The sequence below is a fragment of the Uranotaenia lowii genome, chromosome 2, assembly GCF_029784155.1.
Source record: "Uranotaenia lowii strain MFRU-FL chromosome 2, ASM2978415v1, whole genome shotgun sequence".
NCBI classification, from domain to species: domain Eukaryota; kingdom Metazoa; phylum Arthropoda; class Insecta; order Diptera; family Culicidae; genus Uranotaenia; species Uranotaenia lowii.
In genome coordinates, this window is record NC_073692.1 from 361,500,580 (window position 1) to 361,524,289 (window position 23,710).

At 34.9% G+C, this 23,710-nt stretch overlaps 1 protein-coding gene across 12 annotated transcripts in view; it reads right to left on the reverse strand.

Annotated features, from left to right (window-relative positions):
* The window catches only part of LOC129747966 (whirlin), a 427,024-nt gene that overhangs the window by 173,236 nt on the left and 230,078 nt on the right, over positions 1–23,710 (reverse strand). For all 12 annotated transcript variants that reach the window (XM_055742407.1, XM_055742406.1, XM_055742405.1 and 9 more), the window contains exon 12: positions 19,349–19,384. In XM_055742407.1, the coding sequence (XP_055598382.1) occupies positions 19,349–19,384 (36 nt within the window). The remainder of the gene's footprint in view (positions 1–19,348; positions 19,385–23,710) is intronic.

Below are 23,710 nucleotides of genomic sequence, written 5' to 3' on the forward strand. Positions count from 1 at the left end.
CATCTCTTAGCAGCAACAAGTTGGTTTAAAGATGCGACAGATGGCGTAGTTATTTCCTCCTATTGGTAAAATATGCAGAAGGCACTTAAATTAATCCGTAAGCCGAATTTTAAACAAATTGTCAACTATATTTTTTGTACCTAATTTCGATTGTAAGACTTTCACTGAAAAAGTTCACTGTCTTAATCGAGCAGTAATCGTACGGATGTTTAACGTGTTACAAATGATGAATAATTGTAAGTAGTCTTCCGATCGAATGCTCATTGAACACAGAATCCGCGTGTGAATACGATTTGGCGGGGTCGAAGTAAGGTCCTACTAAACATGATGAAAGTTTTGGTCTCTTTGAGAAAATGAAATCAACCATACGCCTTAAATCTTCAACACTGAAGTTCCGATAAATTTTTTGAGGAATTTATTACAATGAAAATCCCATACAATTCTACCAGGGCGCTACTAGTTTTGCCTATTATAGTGTACTTATATCAGGGGTCAATACTTGGCCCGGTTCTGTGGAGCATCACTTACGACGAACTCCTACGAATGAGCCTACCATCGGGAGCTGAACTCGTAGGATTTGCGGATGATTTAGTCCTCTTGGCGAGAGGCTCCTCAACAGCGGAGGTTGAGCTACTGGCCACGGTAGCTATCCAGGCAGTGGAAATCTGGATGCACTTCAAGAGCCTGCGTCTAACCCACCACAAAACCGAGATGGTGCTAATCACCAACCTAATCTCACCCCAAACAGGTACCATTGCGATTGGACCGTTGAACTCAGCTCAGCCAAATCGACTACGTGTGCAACAGAGCGGCAATGGCCACGCCCGCACTCACACGGATGATGCTGAACTCCTCGGCAATCCAAAGTAGTGAAAGGAGAATCCTGGCAAGTGTGACCACATCAATCTTGCGGTACGGGGCAGTGGCCTGGAGAAAGGCCCTGGGAAGAAACTGTAACCTGCAGCGACTTAGAAGGTTATCAGCGGATACCGGACCATATCGTCCGAAGCCGCCTGTGTAGTGGCAGGTGTCATGCCCATTCCGGTTTTGCTATAGGAGGATGTCTACTGCTACGACAACAAAGACTCGCCCAACGAACGAGATCTCGCCAATGAGGACTCGATGTCCAACTGGCAGCAGCTGTGGGACAGCTCAGCGAGAGGAAGGTGGACCCATCGTCTGGTTCCGCACATCGGAAGCTGGATCGGAAGAAGGCACGGTGAAGTTGGAAGTGGGAAGGGGAAAACTGCGGGGATAAGACTGCACTTTCCTCGTAGCGGACCTCAAAGGAAGAGGGTTAACCACTGTCGGGGGATACCCACGGGTAGAGAGGCTCTCGACGCCGGGCGAGCCTCTCGAGTCGGTGTAGGATGTCGTCACCGTCGGGAAACATCCGAGTCGTAGCGTTCCAAGTCCCGAATGTATGCCGTGACAGGCGCGAGTCTAGGATAAGCTGCTCTCGATTTGGCACACAACGGGCAGGAAAATCCGCGGGCCAAAAATCCTAGGGTTGCCAACCAAGGGGGATAAAGAAGACCGGACAACGGTCGGAGTAGACTGACCCCATCGACGGGGGGCTGTCGAGTAGAGTGCGTCCGACCCCACGGTTTGAAGTTACAAAGATAAGACAATACCTTCTGCGTAGCGGATGCCGTGGGTGCGCCGCGTTCGTGTGTAGGATGCTCCACCTTCGGGGAGTATCCGAGTAGAGCGGTTCTCAACGACAGAAGCTGCGGGGATAAGACTTGACCTTCTTCGCAGTGGAAATCGTTGGGAAAGGGTTATTCCACGTTCGGGGAATACCCACGGGTAGAGTGGCTCTCGACGCCGGGCGAGCCATTCGAGTCGGTGTAGGATGACGTCTTCGTCGGGAATCATCCGAGTCGTTGCGTTAAGTCCCGCGCGTGTGCCGTGACAGGCGCGAGTCCAGGAAAAGCTGCTCTCGATCTGGCACACGACGGGCAAGGTGGCAAACCTCGAACCATGAAGAGTCGTTAGAGGAGAGGTCAGGCCTCAAATCTTCAGGCGGAGAGGTTTGTGTGGTCAACCCCGAGTCTTTATCATAAGGGGTCGGGTCTCGAGTCGTAAGAGGAGGGATCAGGCCCCCTATCAACAAGAGGAGGGGGACAAGTGGTCACCTCGAGTCATTACGAGGAGAGGTCAGATTTCAAGTCGTTAGAGGAGTGATCGGGCCTTTAATCGTGCAGAGGAGAGGTAAACCTCGAGTCAATGCGAGGAGGGGTCGGATGTCGAGTCGTTAGAGGAGGGATCAGGCCTCAAGTCGCGAAGAGGAGAGGTTTGTGTGGGAAACTCGAGTCATCGCGAGGAGATGTCGGTTCTCAAGTCGTTAGGGGAGAGTTCAGGCGTCGAGTCGTAAGGATGAGAGGTTTTGCTGAAAGTGGTCTCGTTAATGAGTATTGCCTTGGAGCGCATTAGCGCAAATAGACCTCCCACTATTGAAGCATAGTGTACTAAACAGTTCGAGGTGAGAACCAGGTCTGCGGCCCCAGGTGGAGTTTAGGGAGTAGGGGGTAAACACGGAGTATATCATGAGTCTTCCCATTGTACCCATGGACCCAGAGTAGCAAACTGGGGGACGCGGTGGCTCGCCGTGCCTTGGAATACAATCCGTAAACCGGGATTTACCACCTGTGGTTACCAACTAAAAAAAAAGTGCACTTATTTCAATAAGTTGTTAAGTCAAAAAAAAAGATCCTGATGTATTTTTTATTATAATCATTGTTATATAACATCAAACCCATATTCAAATTGCGAACATTCCGTTTTATGTAATACCACAATCAAGGTTGCCAAAATCACAAAAAAAAAATCTGTAAATTAATATAGAATTTTGAGCAAAGTTTCGTCACAGAAGCGGTGTGACAGACCACAGAATATATAATCGAACGAATCAAGACATGCAACTGAAGGGCGCCTTCTTAGTTAACTTTATATGCTTTATGATTTTCCGTCCTGTTTATGGTGCCTAGCGTTCCTTGTTGATTTTTTTCCTCCCGGTTTTCAGTAATTGGTTACTCTGGCTTTACCCCGAATCAATTTGTTTGCGAATTTGCGAATTTTCTATGTAGTGGAATGAATTCTTTGTTGACTAGGATCGGATTTGAAAAACCATTCTGATTTCTGAACGAATATCTGAAACCTTGATCACAACCATAGAACAAGGAGAATAACAGGTAGGCTATTGCGCTTAACCTCACTAAAAAAGCTCCGTGTATGTACGTACACAGGATGCTTGCATACTAAAAAAGTTATGAAAATTTGGCAGTATTATATAGAATGGTATTTAAAACCATTAATTTGTTCGATGTTTACCATTTATTTTTTATTAAAAAAGTGCTTTAGATTGAAGATCGATTCTTCGGGTTCATACGAAACAAATTTTTGCCTTGGATTTTTTGATCTGGACCATAAATAATGAGCATTGAATAACAATTTTCATCGATCCTTTTTGTGGAAAGCAAACAATGTAATATTTTCTTTACTTACGTTAAACAATTAATAAATAATTTAACAGACTTCATATTTTTGTGGTGACAAGTCATATTGTTTGGATTTTTGTTCGAATTGCACAAAACAAGGTCACACAAAGCAAAAATATCATCCAATTTTGATTTTAAATCGTTAAAACTGCCCATTGTATATTACCTCTAGATATGATGAAAAGCCAAATATAGTAATTTACATTAATACAGCAGTGTATATTTCTCTCATAATTTTGTTAATTACACTAGTTTACAGCATTTTTGAACTCAGTAAACTGAAGGTCATTTCTAATGTGAAATCGGACGCTGAATCCGAAAATGAAATTCAAAAAAATCTCAGTAGAACCGTTTTTGAGTTATGCTCCAAATATGAAATTTCGAAAAAAATAAAAAAGTTCATGAACTTAGATTAAAATATCTCGGACGGCATAACAGTAATTTGAAACCCCTCTTTTGCATATTGAAGGTGAATAAATTTGCTATCGATCATCTGAACACTGTTTTTGCGTTAGACCAACAGTATCGTTGATATTAGTGACTTTATGAGAGAAAAATTTATAAAAAACGCATATTTTTAGAGAAAATTTTGTTTCAACGAAAGTTTTAGACTCGACGGTAGCATTTGAAAAATATGATTTTCTTTTGCGCTTGATTGTCAATTTAAAACAAAGATTTCAAGTGGTTATTTATCAAAATCGGTTGAAAATTGAAGAAGTTATGGCTACTTTACTATAATAGTATTTTTTGTAGTTTTTCATAATTTAAAGAAACGCAGTACACTTATCATAGTATAGGAAGAATGAAACATGATAAATTTCACCCGCTTCAAGTCTAAATTATTTATTAGCTTGTCAGAAGGTCACATGCCAAGTTTCAGGAAGATCTGACCATAGGAAGGGGTTGCTTGATTCTCAAACGTGAATCAAATTTTGAGGTATTTTGCTCGGAAGGAACGAAAAACACTGGTTTTTCAACAATAACTTCTTTCATCACTATCTGATTGTTTTTTATGGTTAATTTTCTTAAAGTCTAAGTTGAGACAAATATTTCACCCGAAGACTGTAACTCGATTGGATTTGAAACAGAAAAGTTATTGCGGTTCAAAGATTGTATTTTGGTCAAAAATTCTCGTATAAAACGCAATGCGTAAAAAGTACTCATTGCGTGTTGGACAAAATTTGCGGCCTTTGAACTTCAATAACTTTTTTACTTCAAGTCCAATTGTGTTGCAATCTTCGGGTGAAATAATTGTCTCAACCTAGGCTTTAAGAAAATCAACCATAAAAAACAATCGGCCAGTGATGAAAAAAGTTATTGATGAAAAACCAGTATTTTTCGTTCCTTCCGGGCAAAATACCTCAAAATTTTATTCACGTTTGAGACTTAGCAACCCCTCCCTATGGTCAGATCTTCCTGAAACTTGGCATGTGACCTTCTGGTAAGCTAATAAATAATTTTGACTTGGAGCGAGTGAGATTTACCATGTGTTATTCTTCCTATACTATTATAAGTGTACTGCGGTTTGTTAAATTATTAAAAATTGCAAAAAATACAGTTATGGTAAAGTAGCCATAACTTCTTCAATTTTCAACCGATTTTGATAAACAACCACTTGAAATCCTTGTTAAGAATTAACATTTAAGGGCAGAAGAAAATCAGATTTTTTAAATGTTACCATTGAGTCTAAAACTTTCGTTGAAACAAAATTTTCTCTAAAAATATGCGTTTTTTATAAATTTTTCTCTCATAAAGTCACTAATATCAACAATACTGTTGGTCAAACGCAAAAACAGTGTTCAGATAATCGATAGCAAATTTGTTCACCTTCAATATACAAAAGAGGGATTTCGAATTACTGTTGTGCCGTCCGAGATATTTTAATCTAAGTACAAGAACTTTTTTAATTTTTCCGAAATTTCATATTTGAAGCATAACTCAAAAACGGTTCTACTGAGATTTTTTTGAATTTCATTTTCGGATTCAGCGCCCGATTTTACATTAAAAATGTTGGTCAGTTAATCAAGTTCACGATTTTTTTAAAATTTTGTAAACTAGTGTTATCAATTCAAAGAAAAATGCTATTGTCTGAAAATTTTTATACAATTGTCAGTTATTTACATAACTTTGTTCCATTTTAACTATTATTAGGTAGGTATATATTTCAAAGTACCATGTATCATAGCAAATACCCAAGTAACCAAAAGTCCCATAAAACAGGTACGAAACAGCTTACTCAGCCCCATCATTAATCTGAAGTACGTTCTATGCAGCTCTAAATTTAAGTTATTATTGATACCTTAAAGTTCCAAAATAAGTTTAAATGACCTTCTATTCAGCTTCCAGCGGCTTTTTTATTCAGCTTCCAAAAATCGTAAAACGAGGGGGAAAAATCTCTTTCTATGTCAATTTTACCCTACACATCAGTTTATATCATTTGCTTATTTTGATTATTTACAATATTCAATTAATGGTGCCGCCATGACGCCACGCGCCGTATCCCAAACTCGACAAATTTTGGTTTGCCGGGATTTGTTCAATTTGCTGCTCGATTGCTTCTTTCCTACATTATACATCAAAATGGTAACTCAAGTAATCCAATTACTTTTTGGAAAAAACTTGCCCGTCCTCGAGATCGAACCTCGACCTTCGTGGTGACAATCGAACACGTTATCAGAAGGTCAAGCCTAGATATAGTTCTAGCTGAGACTAAAACTCGAAGTGGTGCTATGGTTTTGGGTTGTGTGTTTTTTCGTGTAATGCTATCAATGTTAATAAAAAAATGTATGTATGTATATATGAATCCACCTTGGGTTTGCTATCAATGTTAATAAGAAGTCTAAGCAACGTCATTCCCCTAAGTTTTTTTTTTTTCATTTTTTTTCCGTTCTATAACTAAACGTACCGGAGGGGGTCAAATGAAATTTTTTGAACTTCAATCGACTATAACTTCTATTATACCTAATTGTATTTTTCGCAAGTTTTCTACATGATTTTTTTTTTCAAAATACACATTTTTTTGTAAAAAGTATGTGCTCTACATATTTAAACCGGTAAGCCGAAGCGGGGATCAAATGACCCTTTACACTTTTCCTCTAAAACTGTCTTATTTCTGAACCGGTTTTTACAAAATTTAACTTTTTGAAAGCTTATAACGGAAATTTAGTATGATTATTAGCACTTATGTATTTACATTCATTTACATTTTTTTCTCAATTGCTGACTTACAGCTTTTTTCCGAAGCTGGTTTAAATAAAAATCTTTGACTTTGAATAACTTTAAAATAAATGATTGTGATTGAATATTGTCTGGAAAACATATTTTATAAGCTTTCCAAAACTTTAAATTTTGTAAAAATCGGTTAAACAACAAGAGTTTTTTAGAGGAAAGACTGTTAGAGGTTATTTGACCACTGGCGGTGTAAATAGGTAAGGGAGAATGAGAATACTTGATTCCTCAGCTTTATCTCGAAACTGGAATGTTTTAAATAGATCAAATGTTTTAGAAAAACTTGCCAACTAGAACAAAACAACAATCTTGTTACTCAAACAATTTCAAATTTTTTTATTGTTTGCGTTTGCACTTTGTTTGAAAAATCTAACAAAATGTGACTTGAAGATCTTTTTTATCACTTTTAAATGTTCCCAAACGAAAAAGTTATCATAAAAATATTCATTTGGATATGTCAATCGTTAGAGTATCATATAACCATCTTAATGTCATATTTTCAAAGCAATAGTAAACTCGCAATTTTTTTCAGAAAAAGTCTTCCCAAATGTATGTTATGGGTTCAGTTCATTCCTGAGGTCCTTGAAGTTAAAGTTTTCTTCTGAATGGATGTTGATCAATGCTTATCACAAAATTTTTAATATCCATTCAATTACTATTATTTATTCAATAAATTCCTGATAAAAAGGAATAAAAAAATGCTGTTATCTAAAAATAAGAAAATTGCGCCTTTAAGTATGCAATGAATGAAGGGTAGTAGACAAACTTTTAGAATTCTTTTTGTCTTACACTTGAAACTGTGAAATAAATACTAATATAGCCGTAAAGTCACCTGAACTTTAATCTTTAGATTTTGCATGACTTTTTCCAAAACTAAGGACTCTCGGATTAAAGTATCAAGTCTCCTAAATAAAGGATCAAGTCTTCTATAACTTTCAAATTATCACAATTTTTTAGTCCCACGAAAACACTTCTTGTTCATATACGGGTTCATGTATCGATATAACTTTTGCAGAAAATAAATAAGAAATAACATGCTGTCAGAAAATGCAAAAGATGGTGATCTGCAAAATTTTTCCAAAAAGATATGATACAAATAAAAAAAAGGATCAAGTATCCCCATTCTCAACTTCTGAAAAATGTGTGGAGGTCTTAGGAAGGTATTTTGAGCTATTCTTGCAACCTGATAACCAAGATTCCCATGGATGTTACTATTATTTGGTAGATCCCATTCGATTGTATGTTAAAAAAGTTTAAGGTTGTTGAAGTATACACTGCCCGCTAAAATTTTGGGATCACCTCCTCAAAAACATGAAAATTTTTATCGGCCATATCTAGCCATTTTGATACATATTAGAACTATTTTGATCTCATTCAAAAGAGCGTAAGCCATACGTTCTTTGAATGTATTTGACAAAGTGTAAATATTGAGTTTATATGAATTAAATTTGCGTGCAATGCATTCGAATCCTTTTTTCATACTTATTAAAATACATTTGGTTAATTTTATTCGAAAAGTTTTTAATGTACTTAAAATATATAAAATAGCTACTTAAGTCATCGTCCAAAATTTTGGGATCACCTCATAGTATGGTGTAAAGGCTAAAAGTTTGGGATCAGTCTTCTAAAACATGCACTTTTATTTCAAGTGAATCTCTATTATCAAACAACGCATTCTTCATTGGGTAAGCTTATTTGAAAGCTAATGAGTTGAACTTGCTTTTAGGATATGACATATTTTTGAAGACTTCTTTAGAACCTAAGCTAAAGTTTCATCATTTTCTGATGATTTTCATCAAATAGTGATAACATAAATCATATGATTTTAAGATTGTTACTTCTAATAACTGGTCAAAACAAATTTGCATATTTTATTTAACGGTCGGACTATTTTGTGAAAATCATCAGAAAATGATGAAACTTTAGCTTAATTTCTAAAGAAGTTAGTCTTTAAAAATATTTCAACTAAATATTCATAAAGCAAGTTCAACTCATTAGCTTCCAAATCAGCTAACCAGATGAAGAATACGTTGTTTGATAACAGATATATGCGTGAAATAAAAGTGCTTGTTTAAGAAAACTGATCTCAAATATTAGACCGTTACACTACACTATGGGATGATCCCAAACTTTTGGACGATCACTTAAGTAGCTTTTTTATATATTTTAAGCACATTGCAATTTTTTTGCACAAAATCAAACAAATTAATTTTAATAAGTATGAAAAAAGGATCCGAATGCAACTTGAATTTTGAAATTTGGTCCACTCCACCCTGAGATGATCGGGTTTGAATTTATATTCGGTTTTAATACATTTTCCAACTTTAAGCTAAATTAAAGTCATATAAACTCAATATTTGCACTTTGTCAAATACATTTAAAGAAGTTTTTTCTCACGATCTTTTGAATGAGATCAAAAGAATTTCTATATGTAATAAAATGGCTGAGATATGGCCGATAGAAATTTTCATGAAATTGAGGGGATGATCCCAAACTTTTGGCCGGCAGTGTATATAGAAAATTACAGGAACTTCAATGTCACTCTGTATTTCTTACTTTATGTTTCTCGTGTTGTTTTGATACAACATAATGTGGTTCTTACTTTTCAATTCAGTTTTGATTTTGGTTTGGTTTATGCCTTATTTCAGCATTACTCTATCTCAATTCTTCCTATATTCACATAATTGCTACAGCAGTTTTATTTTATTTTCTGGTTATTATATTTTTTTTAGTTTTAGAATTCCTTTTAATAATTTTAATCAAGTCCAAACGATTTGAAGATTACAAGGGCAAAAGTTAGTTCGTGAAATATTAATTAAATCTTATCTTAATCTGAAATTATTCATACCTAGGTAAAATTTGCGAAATTGACTAAAACCTCGAACGCTATCAAAAACTTTCCGCCAATTTTTGGACAGACCGTTAGAAGTCCAGCTGCCCCGACCCGCTTAAAATTTGACCTCCTTTCGCATCTCAATATCAATCGAAAGCCCGGCCCAAAATTCAACGCGAGGGGTCAAGCGATTATTGTTGCATTACCATTTGTTATAAAACTCCTTTTTCAAAAATCTCCTATTTTTGGAAACAAAAAAAAAATCACAGTGCCCCATAAAAGTTTGCGCTGGGCAATAAATTTTAATTGACAGCAGCTTTTCACGCCATTTGACCCCTCCCCGGATGAAAAGTTTTTCTTTGTGAGATGTTGCGGAATTTCTCGGCATCGATTTCAAATTTTCGGCTTTTCTAAAGATCTGTAGCATAAAATCCGTTCTGAATTCGGGCATAATTAAGGCCAATGCTCACGGTTCCCATTGTTGTAAGGATATTTGGTGTGCGCAAACGTAAATTCCCCTTTTCGTGGAGGATTTTCTGTTTCGAATCCGGAGAAGCTGCGCTAGCTAGCTGACCAGGACCCGTTGATTGATCTGTAAATTGGTGGAAAAGGTCGCTCGAAATGGGTCACCAGAGGAAGAAGAACATCCGGAAGAAGTTCAGGCGTTGACAAAAGGTCGGTCAATGTGGCAAGGCGAGGGTCAAATGGTTGATCTCACAGCGGCGCCGGCGTGCAAAGACAATACGCAATTTTGACCATTTTCCCAAAGTTTTGATCCCGGAGCAACGTGAGAACGGCAAAAAAAAAAGAAAGGGGAAATCGGTTGACCCTTCGGATGGAAATTTTAAAACTCTAACCCAGGGGTCGAGGGGTCGGCCAAACTTTTGCCAAAAACATCAACGTCGTTCTATGTATTCATAACGGGACGATTTTCCGGAATAAATAACACTTTGATGACAGCCGTTCGGTTTCTCAGGAGAACAAAAAAAAAAGAAAAGGTCACCCAAAGCGCGATCGGTCATTATTGAGCGGCCTCAAAAATCGCATTTAATTTTCTGGGTCGTTTATCAAAAACTGCAATTGCAGAGAAACCGTTGGAAATGGATTGTGTTTTTATAGCTGCCCATTGGTTCCGAGTTACACATTTCAATTGTTCCAAAATGGCGGGAAATCCTTCGGACACCGGAAGTCCATGCTTCTTGCGTATGGAAGCGTAACGATTTAACGCGCGCACTATTCAAACGAACGCACGTATTCGGCCTGAGGTTGGTTGTAATCCTTGCTGTTTTGCACGGAATTTGTGTCCAGCACTGATGATGGTAATCTGATTTGAAGTCTCACCCGGAGTTTCGGTGCTGTGGACAATCGACATTAATTAGTTGGGATTAGAGGCTAATAAATGGAAAATTCCTTTTCTGGAATGAGTTTTGGTTTTAGATAAAAATGTTGCGTAAAAATTTTGCATGATATTCTCGCTGGGTATCCTGTTGATCGAATTCTTTCATAAGCAGTTAGAAGAAGTATATAACTTGTTCCTAAAATTCTCCGATTTCGGGACCAATCAAGAATTATCGGGACAAAATGTTAATTATTAATATAATTTCAAGCAATAACAACAAGACTTTCTTGACGAAAATAAAACACATGTTTACCAGCAGCTCGTACAACCATTGTAACCAAGTCGAAAAAATTAAATACATATTCGTCTTGACTTCAGAAAATTCAATCTGTCAATTTGAAACCGAAAATAAAAAACTATTTTTCCCCTGAATGAATCCTTTAACATCACTAGTTTTCAAATTGATCACACTAAGGACCGCGAAGATATCGAAGCCGGGAAACACAAAAATTCGACAATTTATATCCCTGTACCAAATTCATCAAATTTAGTATATTTTAGCTACTGAAAGTGTTGTGTTTGATTTTGTAGAATCAAATTTTATTACAAGGTTCATAACATTTGAGCTATTCTTCTCAGTGACGGGCCTGAAAAGCAAACTGTCAGGATCTCAATGAAATTAATGTTTCCTCGAAGAAGTTCCTTTTTCTTAACTTTAAGCGTTCATCTTTCAAAGGTATGATGGCTAGCATCTTACAAATGCTAAAACCACGAATCCACAGCAAATTTACTATGTATGCCGTGACCGGGATTCGTTCTCATACCTGCTGGCTTAGAAGACTTGAAGGCTATCCTCTACGCCACGTAATTATTATTACCAGTTATTATTATCGAAACATCTGTTACTAATAGCTTGACTTTTTCAACAGGAAAGCTATAAAAGTTCGGTAATATTTACTGAAAAACCGGTAAATTTTACCGTTATTCCTGTAATTTCCACCAAAACACCAATAAATTTTACCGGAATACCAGTAAATGTTTCTGAAAAAATTGAAAAAGCTCGATAATTTACCGATGAACCGGAAATTTGTGGATTAATAGAAATGTTAGTAATATTTATCAAAAACTGTAAAATTTTCGAAAATTTTTACCGAAAGCCTTTAAACGTTCGGTGATTTCAGCTGAAGATACACTGTGTACTACGCGAGATGATGCGAGTTTCGAATCATCGCGCGTAATACGCTGTTCATTCGCTGAAATTACTGAACGTTTCAGTGTTTTCGGTAAAAATTGTAGAAAATTTTGAAATTTTGTTCATCTGAACCATTTATTCACGATTTAATATAATCACGATTCTATCTAGATTCACGATTAAATACAATAAAACAAAAATAATCAAATTTAGTTTCTCATTTGATATTGATCAGAAATTACGTCCTGTAGGTTTTTATTTTAATTATTTTTAATATTTGAGAAAACATTTAAACAAATTCAACTCAACTTCATCAAACACTCAACCTTCATCAAAATTCTCCTCCTTTTTTTTGCCATCTTCCCCAGATTCAATATAAAAATTTGTTTTCTTTCGCAAACCGTTAGAAAAATAAATACAATGTTAGTTGAAATTTAATTTGAACAAAGGATCGACAACAGCTTACCATTATTATAAGCAGCGTTTGGCTGAACTCAAAATTTGAATTTCTCGATTTAAATTTCTATTAATTATGGTTATACACATGATGTACCTATTAAATTAACTTTCAGATTTGCAATTGTGAAAGTATTTTATTTTATTTTCGATTATAGTCGTTTTACCATCTTTATGGCATTCGCGACTTTATATCATTGCGACTTTATATATGCATTTGGCGGACAGTTATTGAAAAAAAATATTAGGAAGCAACTGACTTGCCAACTGAGCTATATCACAAGCATAACTTTCGAGCTTGAAATTGAGAATTAATAAGGAATTGGAAAGGACAGATAAAAAAGGAGTTCAGGAAAAAGGATTTCAGGAAAATTCAGATTATCAACTTTAATAGGTACTCTTAATTTAAAATTCAGAGTTTATGATTTTCCAAAATATATTTGCGATTATTTTCCCTCGTGAAGCTAAATTATGAAAATCAATATTTAAACGACTTCTATTTAATTCTAAAATTCTCTTTTTTGCTTAAATATTATCATACAATCCTAATTTTTAGTTTTACCGAAAAAAATTTATTGAAACAAAGAAAGTTTACAAATTTGGTTGAAAATCTGAATTTTTATTGACTTTTTGAAACTTGATGGAAAAACTTTTTTTTTTTTTTTATTTACAGGTAATTGATTTATTATTTAAACTTGAGATGAACTTTCAAATAATGCATTGTTTTGCAATCAAACTTTCAGCACAAGCCTGAATTTCAAATCATCCCCCAGAATAAATTAAAAGAAATTAAATCCAAACTCAGGAATTCAGAAAACACATTTCATTGTATCAGCAATGTGATAGTCATAAGCAAGCGTTTTATGGAATTCACCCCGGTTCTTCTATAAAAACCTTATCTTTCCCTCAACAGGTTTCAATTTCTTGATAAAAACATAATAATCACATAAAGGCAACTTCAATTTGCATACTTCAATCTCATGAAATTGGGAATCCGGAATGAGATTTCGTCTTTTGGTAGTTTTTTATCCATCGTACCGATCATCGCTGGAGAGTCTCAAAATTCCTTAAGAATTTTACCGATATCTAACTCGTCCGTTTATAAAGCGGAAATTTTTTGCGGATTTTTCCAAAAATCGGGGTTTTCTAGAATATAAAATTCTATTGTTGTTGTTTATGACACAGCTTTTGAATCGTTCAATGCAAATTGGAAATTGAAAGTACAGAAGAATGCTATCAAAGATTGTGACAGATTTTTAAATCAAAAGTGATTTTAGAGTTTGGTAAAAATAAATGACCATTTTTGATTCATTTTGTACTGTGGGTAAATAAAAGTTCGTACCGACAGCACTAGTTTCAACACCAATCCTTCTGGTCATTAAAACGTATATACGTTCATAAGAAAGGTCCTTAATACAAGTTTTTGAAATATTGTAAAAAAAAAATCTGTACACTGGTGCTTAGATTAATTGAACATCTGCATTTTTGTTCAACCAAATTTGAAGGAATTTTTTATTCTGCCCTTTCTATGATTCATGCCGAATTTTTGCTAAATCGAATGATTCCTGCTAATGTGGGATGGGTTTTTGTGATTTTTTTTCTCAATTAATTTTGAACATGCTTCCTGGCAATCCACTGTTTATGTAAATTGAGCACCAGTGGCACGGACAAATATTTGGTATTATTTTGAGGACTTACCGACTCAAATTAATCATTTCCTATGAACGAGTATATGTAAACCATAAAAAGTTGACGCATTGATGCACAAAATGATATTTTGCTGTCATTTTAACTTAAAAAGTGTCCGTTATTAACGTTTTTGTGATCGAAAAAATGTTCTACGTATAATTTTTTTTATTCACAGGTTGTTTAAGAAAAATTACAAACAAATTCACAAAACTAACCTTTCATGGATTATATAATCTACATCTTTCATCCAAAGGCCTTGACATAACCAATTAAAATAAAGAAGAATAGCTTAAGACACATTCCACCGTGATGTGAAATCACTTTTCCGGACTTTTCTGAACTGTTATCATTGTAGAAATCACCGATTCACTTGAAAATGAAAAAAAAAACTGTAGAAAATGGCCACAAATTGAATTTTCTTCAAAATGAATATGATTTTCGCATTACAATTTTTTGAGTTGTTTGTGTTGTGATTGATAACTTTGAGACGTGAATCCGCGCTAGAATTGACCATATTTGACTTCAGTACATAACTCTTTGAATTCCTGTTCTCTCTTTGAGAATAGGATATCGGTGTCTTCGAACAAGTTGTAGTGAAATTAATTTTCTACAAAATGATGTGCGTAGCTTCTCGATTGAACTACAACAAACAAAATTATGCTTCTTTAAAGTTGTGACGTGAATTCACTCGGTTTCAACAGAACAGGGTAGTGAACTGAATTAACGTCACGTAATTTCAAGTTATTCTGAACCATTCTTTAGAGCCTTCAAATATTAAGTACACTTTTAAAAGTGTTATTTTGTTATTTTTTCTTGTACTATGATAAATTTTCAGTATGTTTTCCTCACTTTTTCCTAATTTTAACTGGCACCAAATTCAAGTTTTTTTATTCCATTTTTTTTAAATAACGAACTTAAACTAAAATTAACTTAATTATGTTTAATTTTTAAAAATCCGCCCATCTGGAGGGTCAAAATCTTTCAAACCACATTTCCCTTGAAAACTTAACAAAAAAAAACAAATTATGTGACGTTAATTCACTCATTCTTTAAAATTTGGTGTTTCAGAATCGTCTCATCATTTTCAAAGAACATTTTTTTTTGTTAGAAATGTCAAAGTTTTCTCGTAAAATTCAAAAGTGTCCTATTTTTGTGACGTGAATTCACTCATTTTCGCTTTTTGAAACAACCTCATTGGATATAACCAACTTCTGAAAATTAAAATTTTTCCAAATCAAATAAATCCATATATTTGAATTCATTATTTTGTGAAAGTGGTCAACAGTTAAGCAAACAAGTACACGAGAAATATCCAAAACGCTTGTTTATGAAATAACGATAGTGTAAACTTCTAACATTTTCTTTGATGAAAAATCGAAATACGAAATATTTTTCATACCTTCCTGATCGCTAAAGACGGAAAATGAATGATGTCGTAAAAAGACCAAATCCAACGTGCTTACAAACCAGAGACAAGGTACGGTCAACAGCATAAACCATTTTTACTCATCTGCATGACACCTAGCGGGCACTAGATCAACTAGCGCTGAAAGCCTAGAAGCATCAAAGACGCATTCGATGAATACTCATATGAAAAGACATGCACGGTCTATGGTTATAATTTTGAATACATAATTCTAACGAGATTCTTTGTTAGCATTCGAAAAATTCAAACGGTTTTGTTGAAATAATCAATCTTAATTTAAGCCGGAAAATTTTTGAAAGCGAAAGAAAAAGTATGTATTATCTCCTGGCATAGGTACCTGAACTATGATCTCTGATTCCGAATTATGATAAACCGAGACTGAGAATTTAAAAAATGTTCATGAACTTGAATTTCTGATATTCGGAGCCCTTACTCGAATAAGGTCAAGCTAATAACTATTTATGTATTCACTCGTAGTTTAACCCTTTTAATATTTCAGAAACGCAAAAAAACCAAATACCTACCCTATATAACGCAAGATAAGATAATTCAATCAGCCATATGAATGCATTTGAAGATGCATTAACAGCCAGCCAGCCGGCTTCCCATCGTCTTACCCTCCACGTTGTTGTTTGAGGGTAAAACTTCCATAGAAAATCGTCGCGCCAATTGAGGAAAAGCACTATCTCACATGATGAAATACGAAACGACACACCTAGTTAAAGACAGCTTAGAAGTAGTGTCTAGGTGTCGGCACGGCAGAACGATGGATTTCAATCAGCTTGGCACATGGCACACATCAGAACGTGCCATGGCGTCGAACACGTGAAAAATTGAAAATCTGTTTCGCGGTGTCTGACTTGTAGCACTTGAGTTTAGATGTTAGAGTTGTTTTAGATTTGGAATCACATCTTAGAATCAGATTTCAGAATTAGCATTCTGAATCAGAATATATTATCAAAATTAGGCATTCGATTTTAATATCTCAATTCAGAAATACATTCGAAAAATTTATGCATAATCAGAACTTTGATCTAAAAATTCGTAATACAGAATCAGCCTTCAGAATTAATAAACTTCAAAATAGAGAAAACTCTATTCGATGATCGAACAAGAAAAAACAACCAAAAACAACCATAACTAACATTAATATCGTCAAAGAAGAAGAGCTGAAATTTCATTTGTAAGATCTTGAACTCAACTAGGAGAGTGATAAAACTTTTTCGCGTTAGCAACGAGAAAGTTTGGCGCTTCCACATGCGTCTTTTTACGAGTAACATTATCACTCAAATTTATGGTGATAGTATACGTAGTAACACAATCGATTGGCAAAAGAGAGTACTAGTTTTTCTCCTACTTCAAACAGAAGAATCAAGCAGATTATGGTTTCGAGACGTTCTGGGAATCATTTTTTCGTTTCCTTTAGGAAAATTCAGTTCAAGCTTCAGTTTGCCAAAACTAAAGTCCTTTCTCGATGCTGTAACAGATTTTCGAAAATGATAAAGCCTTAAAAACACATATCTTCAGACAAGAGATATTGTTTAGCCTTTGAAAACCAGAAAATAAAAATAAACTCATGTGCTAATCGAAATTCTAAACTTGTCAAATGATGCTCGAAAACCGAGACTTTCTTTGTTTGGTTTACCATAAACAAATCAAAAACATCAAATGGGTCATTTTCTTATCAAATCGACTTCAAATATTTCTCAAACGGAAACGATTATATCTCGATAGCTAATTAGGAGAAAAAATATCCAACCCATCCGTTTGTGCCAATTTCATTGTGTAGTTTCATTCAATAAAATAATACTTTCAAGTGTCTCAAGTCCTTGAGAAACTTGTTACATGACTGTTTGTTTGTGAATCATACTTGTTTGATTGATTTGAAGAGGTTGTGCTCAAAAATAATCGCTGAACAGACGATGATTACAACTGTCGTTTTTTTTTTTATCGAGAGTTCGAGAGTCTTCTGCATATAAATGTGTCAATAAAAGTATAATTGGACACACTTTTAGAGTACCATCATGGTTACGTGATGACAGAAGCTTTTTATTTGAAAAAAAAAATGCACATTTTTTCGACAAGCTTTCTACTAAAATTGGAAACGATTCTGGATTTCTGAAAGGACTTTAAAACTTTCAGCTTGGTGTATACCTAAATATTTTGTTAAATTTCCCTCTATAGGCTCTCACTCTACCTTCTGTTAGTTCTAATGTAACAAAAGACTGGGTCGATTTGGCTTTTATTTTGAATTTTTCAAACTCTGGGGTAAAAAAAGCTTCGTTTTGGATAAAAACTCATCCATGAATTTTTTCACAATTTTTAAATAACGTTTACATGAGTAAATTTGAACTTTTACATAGGCAGGATCGTTTCCACAGAAGAAACAATAATGATGTTGATTTTCAAGAACAAAATATTCGATTTTTCCATACAAACCTAAAATTTTAAATTAACTCATGTAAAAGTCACTAAAAAATTGGGCAAAAAAATCATGGGCGAGTTTTAATCCAAAACGAAGCTTTTTAGACCCCAGAGTTTGAAAAATTAAAAAAAGAACCCAAATCGACTTAGTCTACTGTAACAATCAAGTTGATGTGACTTCTTCAAGATTATGAATTGTCTCACGACATAACCTGATGAAAAATATTCCTCCAACTCACTCGGTCCATGGAAACCGTTTTCTAATTTCTAGCTTATGAAACACTCATCTTTTATCAAATAAGTCACTGACCATCTTAAGAGATGGTCAACAACCAGATACTTGTCTAGTTCTTTTATAGATAAACAGGCCAATTGATTTTGTTTAACCCATTAAGCGTTCAAGTGTAATAATCAAACAAGTCTTAAGCCAGTACTCCAGAAAGATGACTGTTCTTGAACTTTCTCCACTGGTGGTTTTGTCATCAAATAGTGTGATATTTTAATCTGCGGATTTTTCAGCTTATCGTTCGTTTTTCTTTCATAATCCCAACACTTGACCAATGCGATTTGTCATCAATGTTGTTGTCATCAGATGGCTCCCTCTGGAGCCAAAAAGTTTTTTTTTCAAAAGTTGATATATTTTTTTTTTAATTTAAGCTTCAGATTGTCATGCTTGGCATTTTAAAAGTTCAAAAACAACTACAGTCGATCGAAATTATTTATAAGAATAACAAACAAGCGTAAAGTGACAGCTTGAAGCAAAGTTTTGATTCAAAAATCGATTTCAACATTAAACAAAGCAATAAAAAAATTTAAGTAAGTTTTTAAAATTGAATAAAAAGTTAGCAGCATATCAGAGCATGGTGTTAGACATTTACTGCTTCAAACTTGTTCAGTCCAAACGTTAAATGTTCGACTTTTGACCAATGCTTCCGTCCTTACTATGCTTCCGAAAAACCAAAACAACGTTTCTAAAATTTTGAATAAAATCTATTTCTAACAGTTTTTTTCAATCATCGATCGAATTGTATGAAACAGCAACTGTTTTGCGCTAAACCTTTAAAAAAAAGTGAAAGTGTGTGTTTTGTGGTGGTGGTTCAATAAAAATTGTGAAAACTAAAAAAAAAACGAGTAAAGTAAACAAAACCCTTTGTGTGAGTGAAGATATCGCATCAAGGTTGAAAATAGTTTCTTTGAAATATGATTGCATGAATTAAGAAAAATAAACGGATGTTTCGAGTAAGGTTTTGCAATTACTTACCGGCAAATCGTGCGAATGAGGTAAATGATCTTTTCTCTGTGGATGGAAGAAGAAGTAAAATTATTATAGACATTCGAGTCAGGCTTTCATCTACTTGGATTCAATTACCAGCTAGAATCAGTAACTGCTTTGGGAAAATGCTGTTCAACTTCAAAAATTCATCATATTAGATAATAAAGTGTTTCATTATGTCAAAGCACGATTCAAAATGAGCAGTATAGACACAGTTTAGGAACAAATCCAATTTTCTTTAACTTTTGTGTTCTCTGCACTCTTGTTTTTACAGTGAATCATTCAAGAATTAGATTCCAGTAAATCGTAGGCCAGTGTTTGAGTTTTTGATCGGACACTGCTCATTAGCTTCTGCACAGACTCTTTTCAGTCTTTTGCGAAGCTTGCGATAGAATCTGTAGGCTACACATGTTTCTCAAAAATGATTTTATATGGACCCAAAAAATTTCACGTTTCAGGACAATTTCATACGTTTGAGGGCCATTTCATATGTTTGAGGACAAAATATTGCCATTTTACCGTAATTTTTGGAACAAAATTGATTTCTCCGTCTCTTCAATACTTTGGCCATCCCGAAAAGTGTAATACTGGTCAATCGGAAGCGTTTTGTAAATAATCAAATTTGCTACAGGTTTTGTTGTCGATGATAACCCCCACCGATTCTCCACACAGCAGTTTCATATAATTTTCGAGTTTTTGGTTTGGCGTAAGCAGCTTGATTTTGACTTCTATTCGGCTTCCATTGCTTCTTACTCCCTACTTCCGATTCCCATTTCCCGATAAGAAGAGCATATCAAAATTACTACACAAACCCATCGAAACGAGATATTCTTAACTTATCCAGATATATCTATGATATAAAAATCTTCGTTTTGGTCGCTTCGAAAAAAATTATTATATCTCTTTTGATACAATAAGTTGTTTTTTTCTGCCGAGCAACAAAATACTTCGAAAACTTTTATTGGAAGTTTGAAGGTCTCACTCCATTGCACCAGCCATGGTGCAAGCCTCTCAACCTGCTGATCCAGATTCGAATCTCCTGGCTAGTATCCGAACTTTTCATGATTTGTTCAAATTGGAAACAATGCATAAAAATGTTCGTACAAGTCAAAAATTGCATACTTCTGAAAACTTTTAAGACAAAGATTGCATACTTGTATACAAGACTCATATTTTTGCATTTTTGGTGATCTAAATCCTATCTGATTGAGATATAATCTTGATATGATGCTATCAAGGGTTAATAGAATTTAGTTATTCATGCATGAACTTTTTGTTATAATTTGAGATATTTATACATCTAACGAGTACCTAATTATATCTCATGTTGATAGGAAAACATTTAATATCAAATATCTCATCTTGATATAGTTTTGTTTTTCTCTTCAAATCGCTTCTCCTATCGATGTCGTTTATGAAGAGGCCAAGAGCTTTCTATCAATATGTCGCAAGTCCCGATCCGATAAATTTGACATATTTCGTTCCAGAACCGGCCAGATCGGCCATGGCCACGACCCAGTGTCTCCGAACCGCTTATAATATCAATATCCGTCATGCTGAGGCCGAGCTTTCTTTCATTATCTCGCAAGCTATGATCCGATACCTTTTAGTTGGTATTTTCGGAACCGCTTATCCTTATATTTTTCAATAGCACAAACGAATGTTCTGAAAAAATATTATCGGAATCCATCAGCAAAGAAATATGTCTTTATCGTTCCGAGCGTATGAAAATCACAAAGATTTAATTTTTTTTGTCACGAAAAGTTTAAGTTGGGACATTGTCATTATCATTCGACAGTAGGCGATTTTTGATTCACTGACCAGAAGTCGTATTTTATTTAACAGATTATATCATATAGAATGTTATTTAAACTCATTTTCGTATATCTGCACCTACAATGTGAGGCCCATGCATATTCTTTATCGTATTTAAATACATTGCATGATTTTATTACGACAATACAATCGAAAATGAGACATGTATGATAGACAAGCGACGTTGAGCCATCGCTAGCACAACTGACCGTTCCAGCATCTGGCTGGCAATCAATCGCTCAAGATTCCACAGCAGAAAGCTGTCTACTGGCGAGGAAGATCTTGCTTCTGCAAGAGTAGGTCATTTCTAGCGTAACATGTGAAAAGGATAAACTGCAAAAGTAAACGAATCGAGATAACGGTCATTCCGGATGTATGCGGTTCCACTTCCCGAGCAGACTTTTATGTCAAAATTATAGCAAATTGTGCTATCACGCCCTGAGAGCCGAGTTTGCTCTCATTTTGCTTGACATAAGGTGGTACACAGCAAAAATGAGAGCAAAACTTTCCATACATGGTTAGCAAATTGATACCAAATTTAGCTAAAAGTGAGACCTTAACTACAGCTCATTTTTCGAGAGCTTGGAGAGCATAATAATGCCAATATAAGGAATCACATAATTTTCCATTACAGCAAAATTAAGCATCATTATGCTTTCAAAACTTTTAGAAAACAACACCAAATCGAGGTAAAGTAAAGGTCTCGATACAATAAAATTTGAGATTATTTCTTCATTCGTGTTTAAAATTTTGCAATTATTTTTGCTGTGTCAACCACCTTAAGTCATCCATAATAAGAGCAAAATTCAGGACGTGATAGCAATATTTGATCACTTTTCCGATACAGAAGTTTGCTCGAGTAACCTTATCGCCTAAAGTTATGCTACGTCTTAGCAATTGAGGTGAATAATTGAGACGCATGGGTTTAGAGTGGTGCAAGTGCCTTTATGATAGTTTCGAGGAAACGCGCTTCAAAGTTGTGAAGGTGCTCGATATATCTTTCGAATTCGAGCAGTTTTAATTCAATCGAAAAAATGTTCAAAATAATTATTAAAAAATCGGGTTTTACATCAATGTACATTGAAACAAGAAGAATCTTTAGGTATACTTAACTCAGAATTGATAATTCTGGACTTGCACCCTTCTGATCCTGAGAGCTTCAATTCTAATATTGGTTTAAATTTCAGGCTCTCAGCATTATTATTAATTTTGAGTTAAGAATACCTAACGATTTTTCATGTTTCAATGTACATGCAAAACTCAATTTTTTTCAAATTTTTTTGAACACTTTTTTGATTAAATAAAAACTGCTCGAATTCGAAAAAGCATGATATATCGAGCACCTCCACAACTTTAAGCGCGTTTTCTCGAAACTATCGTTTATGCACTTGCACACTTCTGATCCCAAGCGCTTCAAATGCCTTGTGGTGTATTTCACAAAACGCCTGAATTTATATTATCCACACTATGTCAAAAATAATTCATGAATAAGAAATCAGATAACACTTACGTCTTTGTGTACACAATTCTGTTAATTGAAAAGAAAAGACAATTCATTGCTAATTGAAAAAAAAAAACAAAAATTTGTAAAAAAAAATCCAAGTTTCAAGCGTTGCCTATGAAAGGCGTTCGAAATGTGCTTCCAAATTTGAAGTGATATAAAGTATCACTAGATGTTTTTAATAAGTTATTGATAAACCCGAACGCTAATGGACGAATAAAGTGAAAATTAAAAATCTCCAGAATAAACAACAATCATCAACACTAACGCTTAATTCTGTTAAATTCCTTGAAAAAAAAACGGATCGAAGAATACAGGGCATACCACAATCGAATGCTTTTAATTTACTGCCTGATAAAATGCAAAAAAAAAACTGTTTTAGGGTTATAATGGAAGAAAGGTGTTAGAGCCCAAATTATAGTTCTGAGAATACGCGTTTCAAAGTTGTCTAGGTGTTCGATTTTTCATATATTTTACGATATCGAGCACTTTTAATTCAGCCGAAAAATTGTTGATGTTTTAAATTTTTTTTCATATCTATGTGAACGCTGCCGTCAGATCAAAACCTTTTCCTACCTCTGTGCAAACGTTTAGTTCCGTGAAACGTTTGCCCGATGTAAAATTCCATAAGTACCTTTTCGCTATTCATTTCTTAGGTCAACTAACCTTATGGACAAATGCGAACGATGAAATTAGTCGCAATCGCATTGTGATCATCGCTTACCTGGCGCCAGCATCCAGCCTTGCTAGTCTTCATGCTTAAATTTTCTTCCGGCAGTTTTTCTGCAATATCCTTCGGAAATAAACGTTTCTTAGCCGGATCTGGTTATTTAGGTGCTAACTTCATGTTGCAAACGGAGAACAAAAACCGGATATGGTGATTCAAACATCCAAAATTCCTACTTCCGGCGTTCCTCCACCGGAAAGTCAACGCTTCCATCTCCTCCAGGAGTACGCTTCTGAGCCGGATTGGATTACTTAGATGGCCATTTTTTGTTGCTAAAGTCCGTCTCAAACGGAGAAAAAAATTCGAT